Source organism: Vombatus ursinus, unplaced genomic scaffold, assembly GCF_900497805.2.
Source record: "Vombatus ursinus unplaced genomic scaffold, bare-nosed wombat genome assembly UNPS02014799.1, whole genome shotgun sequence".
Classification (NCBI taxonomy): Eukaryota; Metazoa; Chordata; class Mammalia; order Diprotodontia; family Vombatidae; genus Vombatus; species Vombatus ursinus.
Window position 1 is genome coordinate 45,389,951 of NW_020954577.1, and position 19,199 is coordinate 45,409,149.

At 39.8% G+C, this 19,199-nt stretch overlaps 1 protein-coding gene across 1 annotated transcript in view; it reads right to left on the reverse strand.

Annotated features, from left to right (window-relative positions):
- Nucleotides 1-19,199, reverse strand: part of LOC114050347 (protein TOPAZ1-like) — a 75,554-nt gene that overhangs the window by 11,895 nt on the left and 44,460 nt on the right. Inside the window, exons 11-17 of the mRNA XM_027871944.1 lie at nt 13,829-13,980; nt 13,515-13,607; nt 8,455-8,570; nt 6,394-6,460; nt 4,410-4,584; nt 3,732-3,832; nt 1,529-1,694 (exon numbers count right to left, since the gene is read on the reverse strand). Of these exons, the coding sequence (XP_027727745.1) occupies nt 1,529-1,694; nt 3,732-3,832; nt 4,410-4,584; nt 6,394-6,460; nt 8,455-8,570; nt 13,515-13,607; nt 13,829-13,980 (870 nt within the window). The remainder of the gene's footprint in view (nt 1-1,528; nt 1,695-3,731; nt 3,833-4,409; nt 4,585-6,393; nt 6,461-8,454; nt 8,571-13,514; nt 13,608-13,828; nt 13,981-19,199) is intronic.

Here is a 19,199-nt window from a genome sequence, read left to right on the forward strand (position 1 = left end):
CTCTCAACAAATGGCATCATTGTGCCTTTAAGATCCTTCCACCTTCAAACGTATGCTCCTGGGACCAGCATGCAAGGGTTTGCTATGAAAGAGGCTTTCCAGTAAAGCAGATGCTGAATTAAGTTCCGTTCCTGGCTTTCTCCTGGTATGTCTGGCTACTTGGCCCCTTAGCTAATAGTGAGAGACTGTCCTTGCACCAGCTTCTACATCTCCCGCATGCATTCCTACCTCCAGTGGTCCGCCATCTTCCGTGGGTCTTGGTTTCCATCACTCGCTGTGAAGTATTAATCCTCAGCTCGCGCTCTCTCTGCCTTGGCACTTCTCAGTGGTGTCTCTTAAATACCCTCTGGTGTCTATCTGCTGCACACCCAGCTGTTCAACACCTGCCTAGTTATATTATCTGTGAAACCTGGACAGTCTACCAGCACTATGCCAGGAAACTGAATCGCTTCCATTTGAATTGTCTTAGAAAGATTCTGAAGATCGCCTGGCAGGATAAGATCCCTGACACTGAGGTCCTTTCCTGAGCTGAACTGTCAAGCATTCAAACTCGGCTTCAGAGAGTGCAATTCAAAATGTATGCATGCCAAAAAGACTATTTTATGGAGAACTCACAAGTTCTCCAAGGCAAGTGCTCACATGGTGGTCAGAAGAAGCAATACAAGGACACTCTCAAGGTCTCTCTTAAGAAGTCTGGAATTGATCGTGTGACATGAGGACAGTGGCACCGGACCGCTCAAGCATGGCATGCCCACATCGGAAAAGGTGCCGTGCTCTATGAGCAAAGCAGAATTGAGGTAGCTCAAGAGAAACGCAAGATACACAAACTTAGGGAACCCACCCCAATGGTTCACACGGACTATTTGTGCCCGACCTGTGGTAGAACATTCTGAGCTCATATTGGTCTGATCAGCCACAGTCATACACACTAAAACCCGACTCTGGCACTCTGGTCCTCTTTGAAAACAAAGGACAACAATGAACTCCTTGCCATCTGGCCTGGATTTCACAGACACTCGCCAGAGGCCACAGAGCCCTGCCCAATTTTAACCTCAGAATGGGGACGGCTATATGGTGTCGAAGGAAGGGACCCAAGAGGCCCCCTGGGCCCAACCACATTGTTCTACAACAAGTGGATGACACTTTCAACAAGTAATTTATAACTTCTCACTGAAATCAATCCAGTTTAGATTAGGTGTGGGACAATCTAATCTCCATTCTTAGATAAAACTAGCTGGTTCAAACTGAATCCATTCAATTCAGGGTCAATCTTAGCCTCAGCCTTCTAAACCTGGAGGCCCCGGACCATCCCATTCAGCCTTTCACCAACCACCAGGGCCTAGGCCACTGCAGCATCTTGTCATCTGCCCTGCTACCAAGTGTAAGTCCCGCTCAATTTTCACTGTACTCAAGGAACAATAAGCAGATCAGCGTTACTGCCATTCAGTACAAGGAAAATGTCAATTGGAGTACAGACCAAAATACAATCTCCATTCCTTTATACTTGAAGCACATAAACAAAACTTACCCCTCAGTACCCAAATGGCACCATCCATACTCCCACTTTTTAGAAAAATTTCTGCTGCCACATTAACAATTTGGCACCGGGATGCTAACTTTTCAGGGCCAACAAGTCCTTTTAAGCTTGTGAAATGGATTTGTAGTTCATGCAGTTTATCAAGTACCTTCCTTCCCTGTAGCAAAAATACAGAAAACAAATTCACTCTAGATATTTACAGTAATAATTACTCATTTATCACTGGTAAAATTGTTCAATTTGTGAATTATCTAGGACTTTGCTATCTTTAATTTTACTTTTTTTTTTAACCTTTAAGGCATTTTAATAATAACTGGTTATTTAGTCAAAGGGTAGATTCAGCTACTCAAATAACACTTAGTTATTTTGGCTTTTTTGTTACAAAAATTTACCTTTTCTTATCAGTTCAGATACAGGTCTACCAGAAGAGAACTACAGCCCAAATTAGACTTTTAGATTATCTGTGTTTCTTATTTGCTACTGATCACCTTTTTCTTTTAGTCTAGATAACAACAAAAATCTGTATATTGGTATTTTCCCCAGCAGAGGATCATGAGTATTGCCAAATTGAGCCATTTAAAAAATTTGTCTTTCCTTCTAGTGTGGAGGCATATAAATTCTAAAGAGTCATTTACTGTATTACCAGCTCTTATGAGGGCATCTCAAAAATCGTTGGGGGTCAATATAAGGGACACAGAACACTTTTGGCTACACAGAAATCCCTAAAAACCACAGCACAGAGTAAGTTATCTATGGAAAGCCAGGATCACCACAGAGGACTGACCTCCAGAATTGTACTCAAATGGCTAACTGCAATACCAATTACCAAAGATAATTAGAGTACACTGAGGGTACAAGGAAATCTAAGACAGTCCCTGCCCTTGAAGGGCTCACAGTCTAAATACAAAACAAACTGGAATAAATCAACAGGGAGGGGAATAGAATGAAGGGGGAATGAAAAGCCTTTCTGGAGGAGGCAGGATTTTTAGCTGGGACTTGAATAAAAGCTAGGAAACAGGAATACACCTTAATCAACAATCAAATATCAAGATAAATAAACAAGGAATTTAACCATAAAGCCCTATGAAAATAGTTCTATTATAAAAGGTTACACTAAAGTATTCTTAATAATACAGGTTCTTAACACATTAAAATGTGCCTGGATTTGAAGTAGTCAGGATTTTAGTCCTAAAAGGTAATCAGTGGGAACTTAAGCAATCCTAGAGTAACCTCATGAATATGCTACGTTTGTTAAACATTGGTTTTATTTCCTATGAGAGAAATGTGACTACGTATGTATTTAACAACAATAACGGGTGACATTTCTATGTGCTATAAGGTCTGTAGAGTGCTCTACTTGTATTGTCTCTTTTGGTCCTCACAATAATCTTGTGAGGAAGATGCTAATCTCCTTCCCATTTTACAGATAAGAAAAGAGACAGAGTTTAAGTGATCTGCCCAGGGTCTCATAACTACGAAGTATCTGAGGTAGGATTTGAACTCAGGTTTATCCTAGCACATGGCAATTTACAGAGTACAAAATAACCTTAAGAGTGAGGGCAGTGAAAGAAGACATTGAAGCACCTGGCCTAGGGAAGGTCGCCATCTTTCTTACTTTCTCTTGAGGTTTCCCCTCCCTGCTCTGTATTCCATGGCTCCCACTTCAATGAAATGACTGTTGAGGGTCTTTTTATCCCAAAGGGCAGGCTTGCCCTTCCTAAGGATTTATGGAGACTGGTATTATAATAAGCACAGTTACCAGGTTAAGCACCACACTGAAAGAAGGCTTTCTGTTTTGATCCTAGAAGCCAATCTCTAACACCAAGGTATGTGTTGGGTAGGTTTTAAGGGAAAATACAACTGTCTTCCAGTCACCTGGACCAAGCCCAACTATCTCTGGCATTACCTCACAAGAAAGGTGATATATTAAAAATGACTTTATAAAACTTGTCTGTCCCCAAACTTGGGGTTAAGATTCTAGAACTGAGCAGAAGGGTATTTAAAATAGATATGAGTTAGGGCACTGTTTTTTCAGGCCTCTCTACATCCCTGGTCTTCTCCAACTCATCAGCCATCTTCCTGGACACCATTTTTGTTTCCCATAGAAAGTACAGAGTTTGGGCATGGAAACTATTACCTAAATATTTAAAACTGACACATTTCATTCCCAAAACAAAATAATCCCCGTAAATACCTTAGACCATTGTAGTAGTTTGTGATAAAAGTAGATTGCACTGATTCCAATTCTTCCCAGCAAAGTTTTATCAATCTCACTGTTTTGGGGATCTTTGCTGACTGAAAAGTAAATAGTTATAGAGTAATAAAATATGAAATAGCAACTTTAACCTGTACAAATTATTTTAAAATGGTAAATTAAAATATTTTGAAACCAACATTTTAATACTTCATAGTAATTAATATATGATCTCAAATAACTTCAAATTAGGTGAGACCTCCAATTTTACTCCAGTTATTGAGGAATTAAATTAAGAAGAGACTATGAGATTTACTCCCAATGGCAAGAACTTAAAAAGACTTGGGATGCTTTTTCCAAATCACTAGCACCACTTTTGTTACTTCAAATGAAAAGAAAAAATAAAGCTTATGAAACAATGGAGATCAGAACTCCAGAATCCTGGATTTGAATGCTATTATTCACGTCATTTAGTTTATAAAATCCGTTTGTAGTTAGTATGTGTCATTCAAAGAAGCAGAATTCGCAGGCAGGAGCAGGCTGTGTCAAGCCTGCTTTCTTCTTACTTTACCGCGTAGAAAGAGGCCCACGCGCTCCTCTCTGGTCATGCCCAAGTGTGGAGTCAACCTCTGGATCACCTAGTGCTCAACAAAATAGTTCCACAACAGTAACTTTTACCTGCATCAGCAAATTCACAAAAAGGAATTCCTTGTCTTTCTTCTTTGTAATCTTTTGTTAATGCTTCAGCAATATATGCTGAAAATCTCTGAAGATCTGCAAATTTTTCACAACCCATTTTTACGTTAATGTACAAATTTCCCAAACTGGTCCAGTCACCTTTTTCTTTACAATGCTGTTCAAGATGATAGAAAAAAATGATTACACATACCATATCGAATAAAACCTTTAATCGACATTACAACTCTATGCTAAGTTAAAGTACACCTCTCTTTTCTGAATATAATAAATCCTCATGAATTCAGGAATGGAGTAAGAATTCACAATCATTTAGTTATTTTAGTTATTACACATTTAAGTAGTTCAACTTCTACTGATGGTGTGCCCCTTCCTGAAGGGCAACATGGGATGGGTTTCACAGAACTAGGTTTTCAGAGTAGTTGTAAGTATGTAAACTGCTGACATTTTACTAATTTCAAATAACTATGTTTTCTCATAACTCAGACTTTATGAATTTACAAAAGGTGGTTTCTGCCCATTTGTTAAAAATACAAGATTGTATTGATGATAGTTGCAAAACACATTTTTGCAAACAATTGTATTTTTTCAACTAATTTACCATTAACATGGTAAAAAAAAGTCACCTGAAGACCTAAAAATAACCTTTAAGGATGAAGTAAATATAGTAGGTGTTTTAAGAGAAGCTTATATTTAATGATATACTCTCCTTTAAAAACACCTACTGTATTTATTTCATCCTTAAAGGTCATTTTTTTTTTTAAAGAGAAGAGTATACTTAATGATGGGGCAGTTAGGTGGCTCAGTGGATAGAGTGCCAGGTTTAGAGTCAGGGAGACTCCTCTTCAAGAGTTCAAACTGAACCTCAGACACTTATTAGCTGTGTGACCCTGGGCAAGTCACAACCCTGTTTTCCTCAGTTTCCTCATCTATAAATGAACTGAAGAAGGAAATGGCAAACTACTCCAGTATCTTTGCCAAAAAAACCCCAAATGAGGTCACGAAGAGTCAGAAATGACTGAATACTTAATGATAAAATATTAGGTTGCTATAAATTCCATACTGAAAAATGTACTGAAAGTAAAAATTCCTGTGTAACATACTTTAAAGATCTGAGCTAAGATACTTTTACCTAGTGATACAAGTATGCCCTAAAAATGCTGCCCACATATTTATATGTTATAAACTCCTACTTTTGGGCAGCTAGGTGGCACAGAGAATAGAGTGCCAGGCCTGGAGTCAAGAAGACTTGAGTTCAAATCCAGCCTCAGACACCTGCTAGCTCTGTGACCCAGGGCAAGTCACTTAACCCTGGTTTGCTTCAGTTTCTTCATCTGTAAAAATAAGCTGGAGAAGGAAATGGCAAACCAGTCCAGTATCTTTGCCAAGAAAACTCCAAATGGCATCACAAAGAGTAGGTCATGATTTAAATAACTAAACAACAAAACCCCTATTTTAACATTGTTCAGTTGATCATCCACTTAAAATGTTTATAATATTGTTTCCACGGATCAATTGTGATGTGTAAGGTTTCATTTAATGTTCCATTTTCACAGAATCACATTAGATGGTATATGACTGTGATCAATCACAACTGTGTAAGGATCACCAACTCGGTTTATGTGTGCTACTACTAGGTCATCAGAATGAAAAAAATGTAGATCCTGAAGCTTAAAACTGCCCACTAACTATTCTTTTTAATAAAATATATTTTCTAGTTAAAATGAATTTTATTTTCTCAAGTTTAAAAAACCTACAAGATACAGAAATTAGTGTTAAAAGTGGAAGTATGTTCCAAAATAAGTTATTCAATCTTGGTTTGCTAAAAATTTGACTACTCTCCCCTCTCCAAAAATTTTAACTTATAGATATAATTAAGTTTTTTCTTTGGATTTTCACTGTATGAGTAGAAAATAAGCAATCGGTCTAAAAACAAACAAAAATCCTAAATCTCTAGGTCACTTACCTCCATTTCAGTTACTGCTGAATTTAAGTCAGAGAGCCAATTCTTTTTAAACTGTCTCACCCGTAACCTTTAATAATGGAAAAAGGTTAATTACTTTTATGTTCACTAATAAGAGTTACTAAATATCCTGGCCACAAAGGTGAATATTTTAAAAAGTTCCTATTTGTTTCACCTTAGACACATTTCAGGATACTACAAGTTTCCAACCTCTAAAAAACAATCCATCAGTTATCAAATCAGTAATTTCCAGACCTAAGTATTTCGAGAAGTATTTTTCAGAGTTATCTGGAAATTTCAAAATAAAATTCATTCTAACACATAGTACAGCACTCATTAATATAGAATGGCCTGAAAAATGTTGCAGGGAAAAAATAAGAGGATATTAATGGCAAAACGATTAAGAAATCACCATTTTAAGGTGATTAATAACTATGATTTCCTGATGTACAACTGAATCCTCAAAATTAGCATGGTTTTCAGTTATTATGGGAGGAAGGGTCTGCACCTGTTAAGGACTACAGCAGATTAGAAAGTTATGGGGAAGCTGCCTGACAGAAAGGTGAGAGGTGTAAAATGTCTATTTTTGGATATGGCCAATGGGGGAATTTGTTTTGCTTGACTGTGAACGTCACATGGGTTTTGTTTTCCCATTTTTCTTTTCTCATTAGGAGGGAGAGAGTAAAAATGCTTGTTAAATGAAAATATTTCACAAAGGAATCTCTGGGTAAGTATGGGGCTACTCGTCTGTTCATCAGTATCTCTTTCTATGACTTGGTGCTATGTGGATGGAAGCTTGATTTGTGTATTCTAGTGAAAAGCTTTTTACATCTGGCTGGCCACATTCCTCTGGCTCTAAGGGCGTGGGATAGTCACTCTTCAAGGAATAAAATGTCACACTGGCTCAAATGAGGCTGACTGTGTGAATGGTCTGATGGTGGTGACATCTGCATCACTAGTGTATAGTGATGAGGAAAATATTCAAAAGTCCCCTGACTTACAAGTGGGCTATAGTCTAAAAATTCATTTTTTAGTCAGTTGTTGAGAACTCAGAAAGAATTCTCCCTTAGAAACATGAAAGTTGTTTGTAGTGGGATTTATTTTTCTGTCTTTAGTTAAATAAATCAGTGGGAAAATATGCTTAAGTTTGCAGAAATGTGTTTTGCAACCAATTTTCCAAGGGTGTATCATCAATACAATCTTGTATTTTTGAACAGATGGGCAGAAACCACTTTTAAATTCATAAAACCCAAGTTATGGGAAAACACAGTTATTTGAAACTAGTAAAATGTCAGTTTACATACTTACTACTAGTTTGAAAACCTAGTTCTGTGAAATCCGTCCCATCTTGCCATTCAGGATGGGGGATACCACTGAGTTCAGTAGAAGTTGAACACTTAAATGGGTAACTAAATGATTGTGAAGTCTTACTTCCCTCCTGAATTCATGAGGATTTATTATATTTATATATTTATTATATTCAGAAAAGACTTAACTTAGCATAGTTATAATGCCAATTAACGGTTTTATTCAACTTGGTATGTGTAATCTCTTTTTTTCTATCATCTTTAACAGCACTGTGATGAGAGGTGGATGAGGAGACAGATGACGATTTATAGTAATTCTGAAGGAGACATCTGGGTACTCACATGGACTTAGGTGTGACCAAACTTGGGCTAAAGGTAACAAGTACCTAAACCATGAAGTGGTAGGAAACAGAAAACAGGAGGGTGAACATATGTAAAATCCTACTGAGGGGCAAGAAAAGAGGTGGGAAAGGAAGAGACTTGAGGATTGGAGAACTGCCCAAGACGGCCACTAGCAAAGAACATTAGCTCAGGACACGCAGACTGACCGTCTGCTTTAGGGCAGGAGGCAATACCCAAGTGACATTTTTTAACCTATACATTTGCCACTTGGGCAGGCCTCAAGTATGAGGCCAACTTGGAGGAGAGAATGAGCGACTTGTGACCAACTAAAATTGTGTTGGTGTCTTAACTTCCGAACTTATTTCCAAGCCTGAAATAAAAAACATCTTTGGTATTTTAATATGAACTTTCTCACCTGGATTTCATTTCTAAAACAGCATTGATTTCTTGTTTGGAAGCCTGTACTTGATATAAGAGCTTAATAAGATAGTTAAAATGTTCAAAGTCAAGAATCATCCCAGCTTCTACGAGCTGTAAAGTAGGAAGAGAAAAAAAATTTACAATACATTCTACTTGCAAAGATTTAGACAAAATGTAAGACATATTCAGCCCTTCCTTTCCTTCAGCTGTTAATTATCAAAGTCTAAGGGGATTAAAAAAATTGCCAAAAAGAATGAGGATGGAACCTACCAAGACCAGGAAAGAATTAGCCAAATAATTATGGTATTTAAGGGGAAGTGGTTGCTAGTTTAAAAAAAATCTGTCCAGAAGGCCTCTGAAGAGAGCAAGGCCATTTTGAAAACAGAATGTGATGACAAGTATTTTGTGTGTGTGTGTGTGTGTGTGTGTGTGTATACGTATGCGCGCATGTATACATCCTACATGGTATAAGGAGGGTGTCTATCCACCCACTGCAATATAGATAGTATATTAATTGGATATATTCGATTACAGAAAAATAAGCATTTTATATTGGGGAGTAAGACTCTCCTTTGCTCCAGATTCTGCAGAAGTGGCCCCTCTCCATTCCTACCTTACCCTCACCCCATACTGCCCCCAATCTCACGCACTCTCGAGCTTCTAGAAATTCAGCCCATCCCAAACCATCACATGTGGTACACTCATATGGAATGCTAAAGTTTGTTTTCAAAGCACTATGCACATAGTAGCTCATCGGAGTCTCCCAATATGCCTCTGGAAAGGCAGACTGGTGCAGGGGTGAGTGGACAGCCAGCCTCACGGTGCCCCTTCGGCCTCTAGCGCATACTAATTGCCTAACTTTGGGCAGGTTGTTTCATCTCTCAGTACTTCAGGCAACAGGTTTTAAACAAGTTGTATTCTGCATCACAGGAAGGAATTTCTATACCATGGAGTTCTATGCAAGGATAAAAACCACAGGTCTAGGCCAAAGATAAAAACCAAAAAGCAGGTTTATGAAACAGACCCTAGAGTTAGTATCCCCACTTTTATAGATGAGGACACTGAAGCTCAGGGAGGTTAAGTGCCTTGCCCACAGACACACAGAAACGTAAGGTGGGATTTGAACCTATGTCTTCCTGAATCTAAGGCTGTCCCTATAGCTTGCTGGTTCTTTTAATTTTTTTTTTTTATTTTTAGGCAGTTGGGATTAAGTGACTTGCCCAGGGATCACACAGCTAGTAAGTGTCAAGTGTTGATCTGAGGCCGGATTTGAACTCAGGTCCTCCTGATTTCAGGGGCATGCTCTATCCACTGTGCCACCGAGCTGCCCCACTGCACCACCTAGCTGCCCCCACTGTACCACCTAGTTGCCCCTGGTTCTTTCTAATCTTCAATATTGCATTTCCCTTTTTTTTTTCCAGTCAAAGACAAGGTTTATTAGAACATCTGCCATATTGGGTAGACTCTTAAGGAGTCTGAACATTAGTGAGCTATTGGCTAGATTTTGAGAATCTAAGCAGTGGCTAGATTTTAATAATATAAGCCAATACTGCATTTTCCAGAGGCTTCTTCCCTGCTCCTGCCTAATGTGCTCAGGTCTCTTCCATTCTTTAAAAAGCAAAAAAAACAAAACAAAACAACCCTCTTCATTTAACACTTCTCCTATCCATTCAAACCTCCTCATTCTCTTCTGCCTGTTATAGTCAAACTCCTGTCCACACACAGTTATTTGTCTTCATGGCATCACCTCCCATTTGCTTCTTAAACCCTGTGTATCTTACCTCCAGACCCAACACTTACTTGAACCTTCTAAGACTGCCGACAATTTCAAATGACTGGCTCTGTGACTTCTCTCTGGCCTCGTCCTACTTGGTCTTTTTGTACCATCTGACGCTGCTGGCCCCCTTCTCCACCCCTATACTCTCCCCTTCCATAACAGCCATGGTCTCCTTCCTACTTATGTCCACACTCCACTCCATTCATCGTATTTGGGGGGCTAACTTCCATTTCGTGGCCCTTGGCTGTTGGTGCCCTTCAAAGTCAGGTTCTGTGTGCCTCATCCTCTCTCTACGTCCTTTCTTGGTGAACTCATCAGCTCTTTCAAGTTTACAGAATCTCAGAGCTGAAAGAGACCTCTGTGGTCATTTAGTCCAAACCATTCTTGATCAAAAATCCCTTACACAAAATATCCAACAAGTGGCCATTCAACCTGTTTGAAGACTCCCGGTCATAGGAAACTCATGACTTCCACAGGTAGCACACGCTAATTGTTAAGTTTTCCCTGACATCCAACCTAATCTGGCGTCCTTTTAACTTCTGGCTATTAATCTTGGTTCTGTGGCCCCTGGGGCGAAAACTGAATGAGTCTCATGCCTCTTCCATGCTTCAGTCCTTGAAATACTTGAACACGGCTATCGTGTCTCATCTGGGTCTTCTCTTGTGTTAAACACCAGATTCCTTTAACTGATCCTCACGTGGTACAGATGCTTTCAACCTAACCAATATCCTTCTTAAACTGTGGTGCATAGATGTGAACATAATATTCTAGATGAGTTCTGCCACGGTAGAGTACACTGGGTACTGTATCATTCTTATTTCTGGATGTAATGCTTCCTTTAATGCAGACTTCCATCCCGTCTCCTCCGTTCCTTCCCCTCACCACGTTTCACTCTAGAGCCACCCACTTCTTCCACTTTGTTCTGTGCTCTCTGGAAAGCCAAAAAGCTTATTTTCATCTTAAAACTCCCCCACCCTTTTATCTTCTGGCATTCACTGAGACCTGGTTCCCTCCTGATGACACAACCTCCCTGGTCACCCTTTCCAGCACTGGTTGGACTTTCACTCATATCACTAGTGCGGAATATTCTTTGTTTCCCACTGCCATTTCCAGACTCTCCCTCTACCACTATCAACTCAGTAACCTCTTCTATGAGGTTCATTCTATCCATATTTGACACTTAGTCAAGATCTTGGCAGCTGTTATCCACTGACCGACCCCTCAGGGCACTCACTGAAAAAATCGAGGGCATTCACCAAAAGCTCTCTGTTGTCTCTCCCCCATGTCACACACTCAGATGTCTTCTCTCACTCTCTCTTCCTTCAGTCTTGATAAGGAGAAAGGCCTCACGGGAGGCCAGGCAAGTTCCTCTACATGTATTCTTGAACCCATTCTATCCTATCTGCTCCAGGAGATTGCTTCCTTACTTTCATTCCTTCAATAATTTTTAATCATGATTCTTTGAGTCCAAACCATTCAACTAATTCTGACTCCATCTAATTGTATTATTGTCTAACCCTCATTTCTCTCTTTTCCACGATAATGAGATACTACATCCAATGCTTTCCTGAAGTCTAGAGTTTGATCTGCTGATGTACTAGTTTAGTAACCCTGCTTAAAGAAAAAAAGGAAATGAATTAGTCCAGCACGAACTGTTCTTCATTAAGAGGTGCTTTCTGTAATCACCACTTCCTTTTCTCCCTCTAACCTTTTCTCTTAATGACCACATCTAGGATTTTCCCAGGAATTAAAGTCAAGTTCACTATCCTACAATTTGCACTCCGTTCTCCTTCCTTTTTTGACACGGTCAGCACTATTTCCTGTCTCCACTTCTGGGGCAGCTCTCATTTTCCATGGTCTTTCAAAAATCATCAACAGTGACTGAGCAGTCGCAAAAGCCAGCTGTGGGTTTCCCTCCAGAAGAAGAGGAAATCGTTCATCTGGTTCAGGTAACTGAATTTCAAAGGCAATTAGATGCTCTCTTATGATTTTCTTACGTAGCTTGAACTCCCCATAAGCTACCTAGCCACATATACGTACACGCTGTGTCTACACCCACCCACCCGTCACTCACTATCTTCAGTCCTTGTCATCCCCTCAACTCCAGGCCTGAACACCAACTGCTCATGGACTGCATCTACCTGGACCCCAAGCCATCCCTAACTCGTATTTCTCCTCTGATCCCACCCTCCTCTGAAACCTATTTCTGTTGATGGCTCTACTGTCCTTTCAGGAATTCAGAGCTACAACCTGAGAAATTCTTAAGTCTTCTTCCTCCTGTTGTCAGCAACTCTTTTCTCCTACCCAAATCACTGTCACATCCTTTCAATTCGATCCCGCAAAATGTTCTAGAGCTTCTCCCTTCCCTCTCCACAGCCTTTACTTTGTAGCTCCAACATCCTTCGCCTCTTACCTGGTCTACAAAGATGCCTCCATACTGAGTTTCCTGCAACCAGACCCAGCCATCCAGCCCTCCTCTACACAATGTCCAATTAACAATTCTAAAATGTAGCTCTATGTCATTCCTTTATTTATATTTTCAGTGGCTGGCCTACTGCCCCTAGGTCGAAATACAAACTCCCCAGCCTACCACTGAAAGCCCTCCACAATCTGGCTCTCAACTACCTTTCCAGACTCATTTCATATTACTTGCCTGTAAGTACCCTATGTTCCAGCCAATCTCTGAACTTAACATTCCACCCTCTTGCTTGGAACAGGTCATCTTGAAAGCCCGGAATCCTCCCTCTAAACCGTTCCTCTCAGAATCCCTCAGGTTCCACCCCCTACAGAAAGCCCTTCCCTAATCTTCCTAGTCATGAGGGCTCTGCTAAATCCAATTCACTATCCTAGAATTAGGCAGTTATGTGGCAGCAGTGAAGAGCCACACTGGTACTGGAATCCAGAAGACCATGGTTCAAATCTGTCCTCAGACCCTAATTCTGTGACTCTGGGCAAGGCACGTAATGTATGTTTGCCTCAGATACCTCAACTGTAAAATGGGGATAACAGTATCTACCTCAAAGGTTGTTGTTAGGATCAAATAAAATAATATTTTGAAAGTGCTTAGTACAGTGCTTAGCAAATGCTCATTTCCCCCCTTCTTTCCCACTTCAGCCTGTCTTGTATTTACTTATCCAAATACATGTTATATCCTTCCAGGACGAGGTAAGTTTATAAAGACGCACTACTTCATGTTTTTCTTTTTTATCACCAGTATCAGTAGCTGCTTAATAAATGTTTTAAATCAAAAACAAAAAAAGGGGAGTAAGAAATCATACCTTGCAAAATATATCAATTAGAGTTGGTACAGCATTCCTTAAGTTCATAGATGCCACATGCTCAAATACTTTTATTAATACTTTAAGAGCAGGCTGGATAAAACAAAAAGAAAGATGCACACTCATTTTCACAATTTCTTCTCTTTCAGGATACTTTTGCTTTCTCAAATTAATTCAGGCTGAAAATGCACTTGTTCTCTAGGAGGTATTTAATAAACATAGACATCAAGCCACTAAATTACATAAAACAAATGCATAATGAAACAACATTCACTTAGTGAAAAAACTTTCAAAGGTATTTCTAGGTTACTTACCAGCATTTTGACCATTATGCTGATGTTCACTACCTGAAACACTTCTTTCAATAAACAGTGTTTGAGTAAAGAAATCAGCAGATCATTTAGTACTTGTGATTCAAAATGTACCCCAGGAGGAAACTTTCTGTAGTACTCCATAAACAGGTTTACTGAAAAATGTAAGATTTAGATGATATGATTTTAGGATATTGTCATCTGGAAATTAAACACAATTCATCAAGCTTTATTAAAAAGATCTATCTTGGAGAGACCTTAGTGATCTAGTCTATCCTCTTCATTTCATAATAAGGAAACTGAGGCCACAAAAGACTGACTCACCCCACAGTCACATACACAATAAGTAGAAGACCCGGGCCAATTGACTCTACAGTCTATATTCTTTGTATTACACTGGAGATGCTAGTTCTTGGAAGGAGACAAATGTCAAATAATTTTGATTACCAAGTAATAATAAAACAATACCTGACAATTAGTGTTTATAGGGCAAATCATTTTAACATATTATTTCATTTGAGTTTTGCCTCCATTGTAGGTACATATTATAAGTATCATTTATAGATAAAGAAACCAAAGCCCAGAGTGGTTAAATCGCAGAGCCAGCAAGTGTTGGAGAAAAAACTGGAGTTCAGGCATTACTGATTCTTAGGTGCAACACTCTCCACTCTGGCACCCTGTGTCATAAAAAAATGAATGCACACAAAAAGCATAAAGTCCTGGAGGGATGAACAAATATAGCACAACCCTAACTCTTCGTTTGTTTTTTGGTGAGGCAACTGGGGTTGAGTGACTTGCCCAGGGTCACACAGCTAGTAAGTATCGTGTGTCTGAGGCCGAATTTGAACTCACTTCCTACTAACTCCAGGGCCGGTGCTCTACCTGGCTGCCCCGCAACTGTTTTTTAAAAGCAGTTTTAGAGAAGACGACCAGAGCTGGGAGAAGCATAGGTGAATGACAGCCGGGGACAGGGCAGACGAGCTTGCACCAGGAAGGAGAGACTCCAACGAGTTTGCCAGGGCCTGACGAGACGCAGCGAGACTGAAGGACAGAATGATGTTGGCACAGGAGTCGCGACGGTCCGTTTCCAGAGCCTGCTTCTGACACGCACAGGCACGCTGTTCCATCTCTCAAGGCTGCAGGTAACTCTTCAGAGTGTCAGCTACATGTGGCTTGTGGACCTGAACTAGACAGAGCTTCCACACTAAGCACTCCTCATCACAATGAAACCAGACCAACAGCATTTATGGAGCCCCTGCTACGTGCTAAGGGCTGGGGATCCGAGGACAAAGAACGAAACCACCCCAAGTCATGAGGAGCTTGTGTTCTGGACAAATCCATAACCTGCTTCTCACTCATGCAAAAAATGGAAGAAATGATACCCAAGGGAAAGAGACGGTAGTAAGAGTACCCAGGAAGAGTACTTGATGGCTTCAAGTCATCTGGCCGAGAAAAGCTACAAATAAAGCCGTGACTAGATCAGCAGATCTGACTGCCGAGCCACCACCAACAATCTTATGAAGAGATTCTAGAGGATGGGGAAGAAGGGCACGGACAGCTTTGTAGGGTGCAGAGATGGAGTTAGAAGACTTAGAGAGACTGAAGTAGCAAACTATCAGAAGAAATGAGAGGTGAGTAGTACTGATCCTGATAAAGAAAAGCACCTCTTCCAATCAGAGGCTGGAACACAGGAAGAAAGAGTGGGAATTCACTGAAGGTTTTGAGTAGTGGGATGTAAGAGGAAGCTTATGATGGATGGTTGGCCTATGTTTTTGGCAAAATAGGAGTTGGAATTTTCTGCTGAAAGGGAAAGAAGTGGTACAGGAGGGCTTATGGAGAGGAAAAAAGGGATCTGTGCTTGTCCTTGGGCTGTTCAACATTTTTACCAGTGACTGACTTGGATAAAGGCAGAGATGGAATATTTATCAAATTTGCAGATGACACAAGCTGGAAAACATGACTGTCACACTGGCTAAAAGAGTGAGCATTCAAACAGACCCTGGCAGGATACTGGGCCACACTAAAAAAAAGATGGCATGTAACAGGGATAAAGGCAAAGTATTATATTGGGGTTAAAAAAATCAACTTTACCCCTCCAGACGGGCTACAGGGGCATTCCAAACTATTCCATCTATATGCATCTTGGGCAAAGGTTGTGTGCAAATGGCTGACAAGATGGAAACAGTTTTGAGCTGGAAAAGATAAGCCTGGACTGTCTGTAAAACTGTGCACTAATTTTAATACTTCCAAACTGTATCCTCCTAAAAACGCTCATCTTTAAATGCAGCAACATTCTCCTAGTGATTCTACATATAGCTGTGAATCACAAAATAACTCAAGAATCTATGGAATAGATGCATGATGGACGTAAGAGATAAAATGTTATGATAAAAACTTATATAAGAAGTGGAGTATAAGAGATCCCTGAAGATGTGTAGCACTGAAATATAAAACAAAAGGTCTCTAGCATGTTGGGTTGGTCTTATATGGAAGGTTTATGTTGAAATATTGATGAGAAGACATCAAGGGCTGCAATTTGAATCTGTGAGGTAAGCATCCATTATCAAGAACATCTAAATACTGAAGAAGTATGCTAAGACAGAAGACTACATCTTAATAAATATGGAAAAGATTTTCAATAAGGGTTGAAACAAAGTATTTTTTTTATTATTATTAACTATTCTCTCTCAATGTCTTCAAAGCCTTCAGCTAAGCAAAATTTTACTGAATTATTCCAGAGCCACCTGGGATCTGTGACTGATCTCTTCCACTCTTCACTCAGCTGTCAAAGTATAGATCCTTAAGCACGAACCTGATCAGCTCACTCACCTGCTCACATGTGAGCGACTCCCTAACCTTTAGGACCACATATGAATTCTTTTCTTTGGCATTGACAGCCCTTCACAGTCTAGCTCCAACCTCTTTCCAGGCTCATTATCCTATCAATAGATATTTATGAAATGCCGTGTTAAGCACCGTTTCCCTTCCTGAATTCTACAGTTAAGCCAAACTCCCCTTACTGTTCATCACACATAACCCAGTGTTCCCTCTTCTTTGTTGAATTCTCCATGCCTGGAATGTACTCCCTTCACCTTCACCACCTTAGAATCGCTCGTTTCCTTCAAAAATCTGTCCAACTGGCACCTCCTGTATGAGGCCTTTCCTAAAGCTCCAAGCTGCTAGTGTCTACCCGTATCCTGCCCCCAAATTACCTTATTTTGTCTATACTTATATGTGTATATGTTGTCTTCTCTGATAAAATATAAGCTCTTTGGAGGCAGAGGCTGTTTAATTTTTGCCTTTGTATCGCCCAGCACAGTGCCTGTACATAGTAGGCACTTGCTAAATGCAAACATCTTGTAATGTCACTAGTGAAGAGGAAAAAAAAAAAAAGAACATCACTGAAACATCTGTTATGTTGCCAGGTACCGAGTGCAATAGTAGTGGACCTTTCCGGCTATTGATCCAATAGGTTTAATATTCTCTTGTTTCTATTTTATAGTTTGTAGTATAGTACTTTCATTTCAAGATAACATTTTAAAATGTGTCAGAAAAAGAAGTTTCAAAAGAATTGTTTGAGGCTTATCTTTATGATAATTTCACCTAATCCATAGCATGCCATTCTCAATTGCAAACTTCCAAGATTTTCACATGCAAAACCATCCTCATCTAGGCACCTATATTCTGGATAACAAAGTATGAGTTTTTACTAAGGATTTCCTTGGTTTAGAAAGAATGGTAATTTAGTGTCGAACATTAGAAACTGGCTATATATCTTTGTTTAAAGGCATGAAGATCTTCTGTAGGGGTCATCCAGAAATGCTCTCTCTCATGCAGCCTGTTAGCTCCGCTTCTCACAGACAATCTCTTACAGAGGAGACTGCCTACTTCCCTAAGAATCCTATCGGTAACAGAAAGTTTCTCTCATCCCTACAAGAGTAAAAGCCTTGCCTCTAAAAAACACAGTGTGCTGCTCCAAGAGGGTATCTCCTCTAAGGTGACAAGCAGTTTTGAGGCAATTCCTCTTCTAATGTCAACTTTACTTATCAAACACATCTAGAGATTGGCTTGGACCATGCTTTTGGTTATCCCTACTTATGCTTATTCTTTTCCACTTTTCCATATTATGAACTTTCCCTTTTATCAATCTGATCCTTTAGTGGTCACAACAGAGTAAAACCTCCTAACTTGTCCTAGGTTCCAACCTGTAAGATGGCAGGGCACTGTGGCGCTGCGTAGTCTGCTCACTAATACCTTCCATATTCTCCTGGATAATCTAGCTCTTTCGGTTTTCCCCCCAATATTATGGAAAGTAACGAGCACTATTCACCTCACAAAACAGCAAAAGTCAGTGACAGGGAATCCTGATCTGTAGAAAGCTTGAGATAAGACCCAACTAAGACTCAGAATTGTTAGAGGACACTGGAAGGAAGATATTTCTAGACTGCTCTATTCTTAATTGAATGACAGCGGAACTACCATTTTGGATACTAACACTTCAGTACCTAACATACTATATGAAGGGACGGTATAGAAGATGAAATTGGGAAAAAGCAGTTACACCAGACCGTGCACACAGAACTCTGTGCTGGGGGAGATCATTTGGTAAGGATTCCTGTCCTGAGGCCTACAGGTCAAATGGCCCACTGTATGTAGCTGGTCCCAGTCATGCTTCACAGTCTACCCCAGCCACATTTTTTTTTGGGGGGGGGGGAAGGATAGAATGGCACATCTATCCTGCCTGCCACTGACCCTTCCAGACCACTGGGACCTGGTCACTTACCCACTATCAGATTGGTACCTCACTCCCTTGTGTTTTCTAGAAAGAACTGTAAACACATCAATATCACCACTGCTATTGGATAGAGCATCTCAATCATTTTTCCTATTGCTCCATTTATTATCCCAATCACTTCCCAAACCAAAATATCCCTCCTTGGCCACCAATACTCTCTCTCTCTATATATATTGCCTTTCCCCAGTAGAATGTAAACTACTTGAGAGCAGGGTAAGTATTTGTATTGTAATGTTTGGCACATTATGCTTAATAGATATTTTTCATTCATTCATTAGTAGCCTGAAAAGAAGTATATCAAAACGGAGAAAATATCACAGAAAGTACTACCGCAAAAAAGATAATGTGAGAAGACATCAGTAACTACTGATTCAAAGCCTACTCTCTCCTTACTATAAAATCCTTTTGAGAATGTTCTATGCATATACCAAGGAAACTTTTGATGAAAAATAGGAGACGGGTATAGGCAGGCACCTGTAGATCATTTTATAATTTTTTGTAGATCATCTTTGCACATAAAGTGTTAAAAAAAAAAAAAAAAAACCTCCTGGACCCACATACATGCAAGGAAGTCACCAA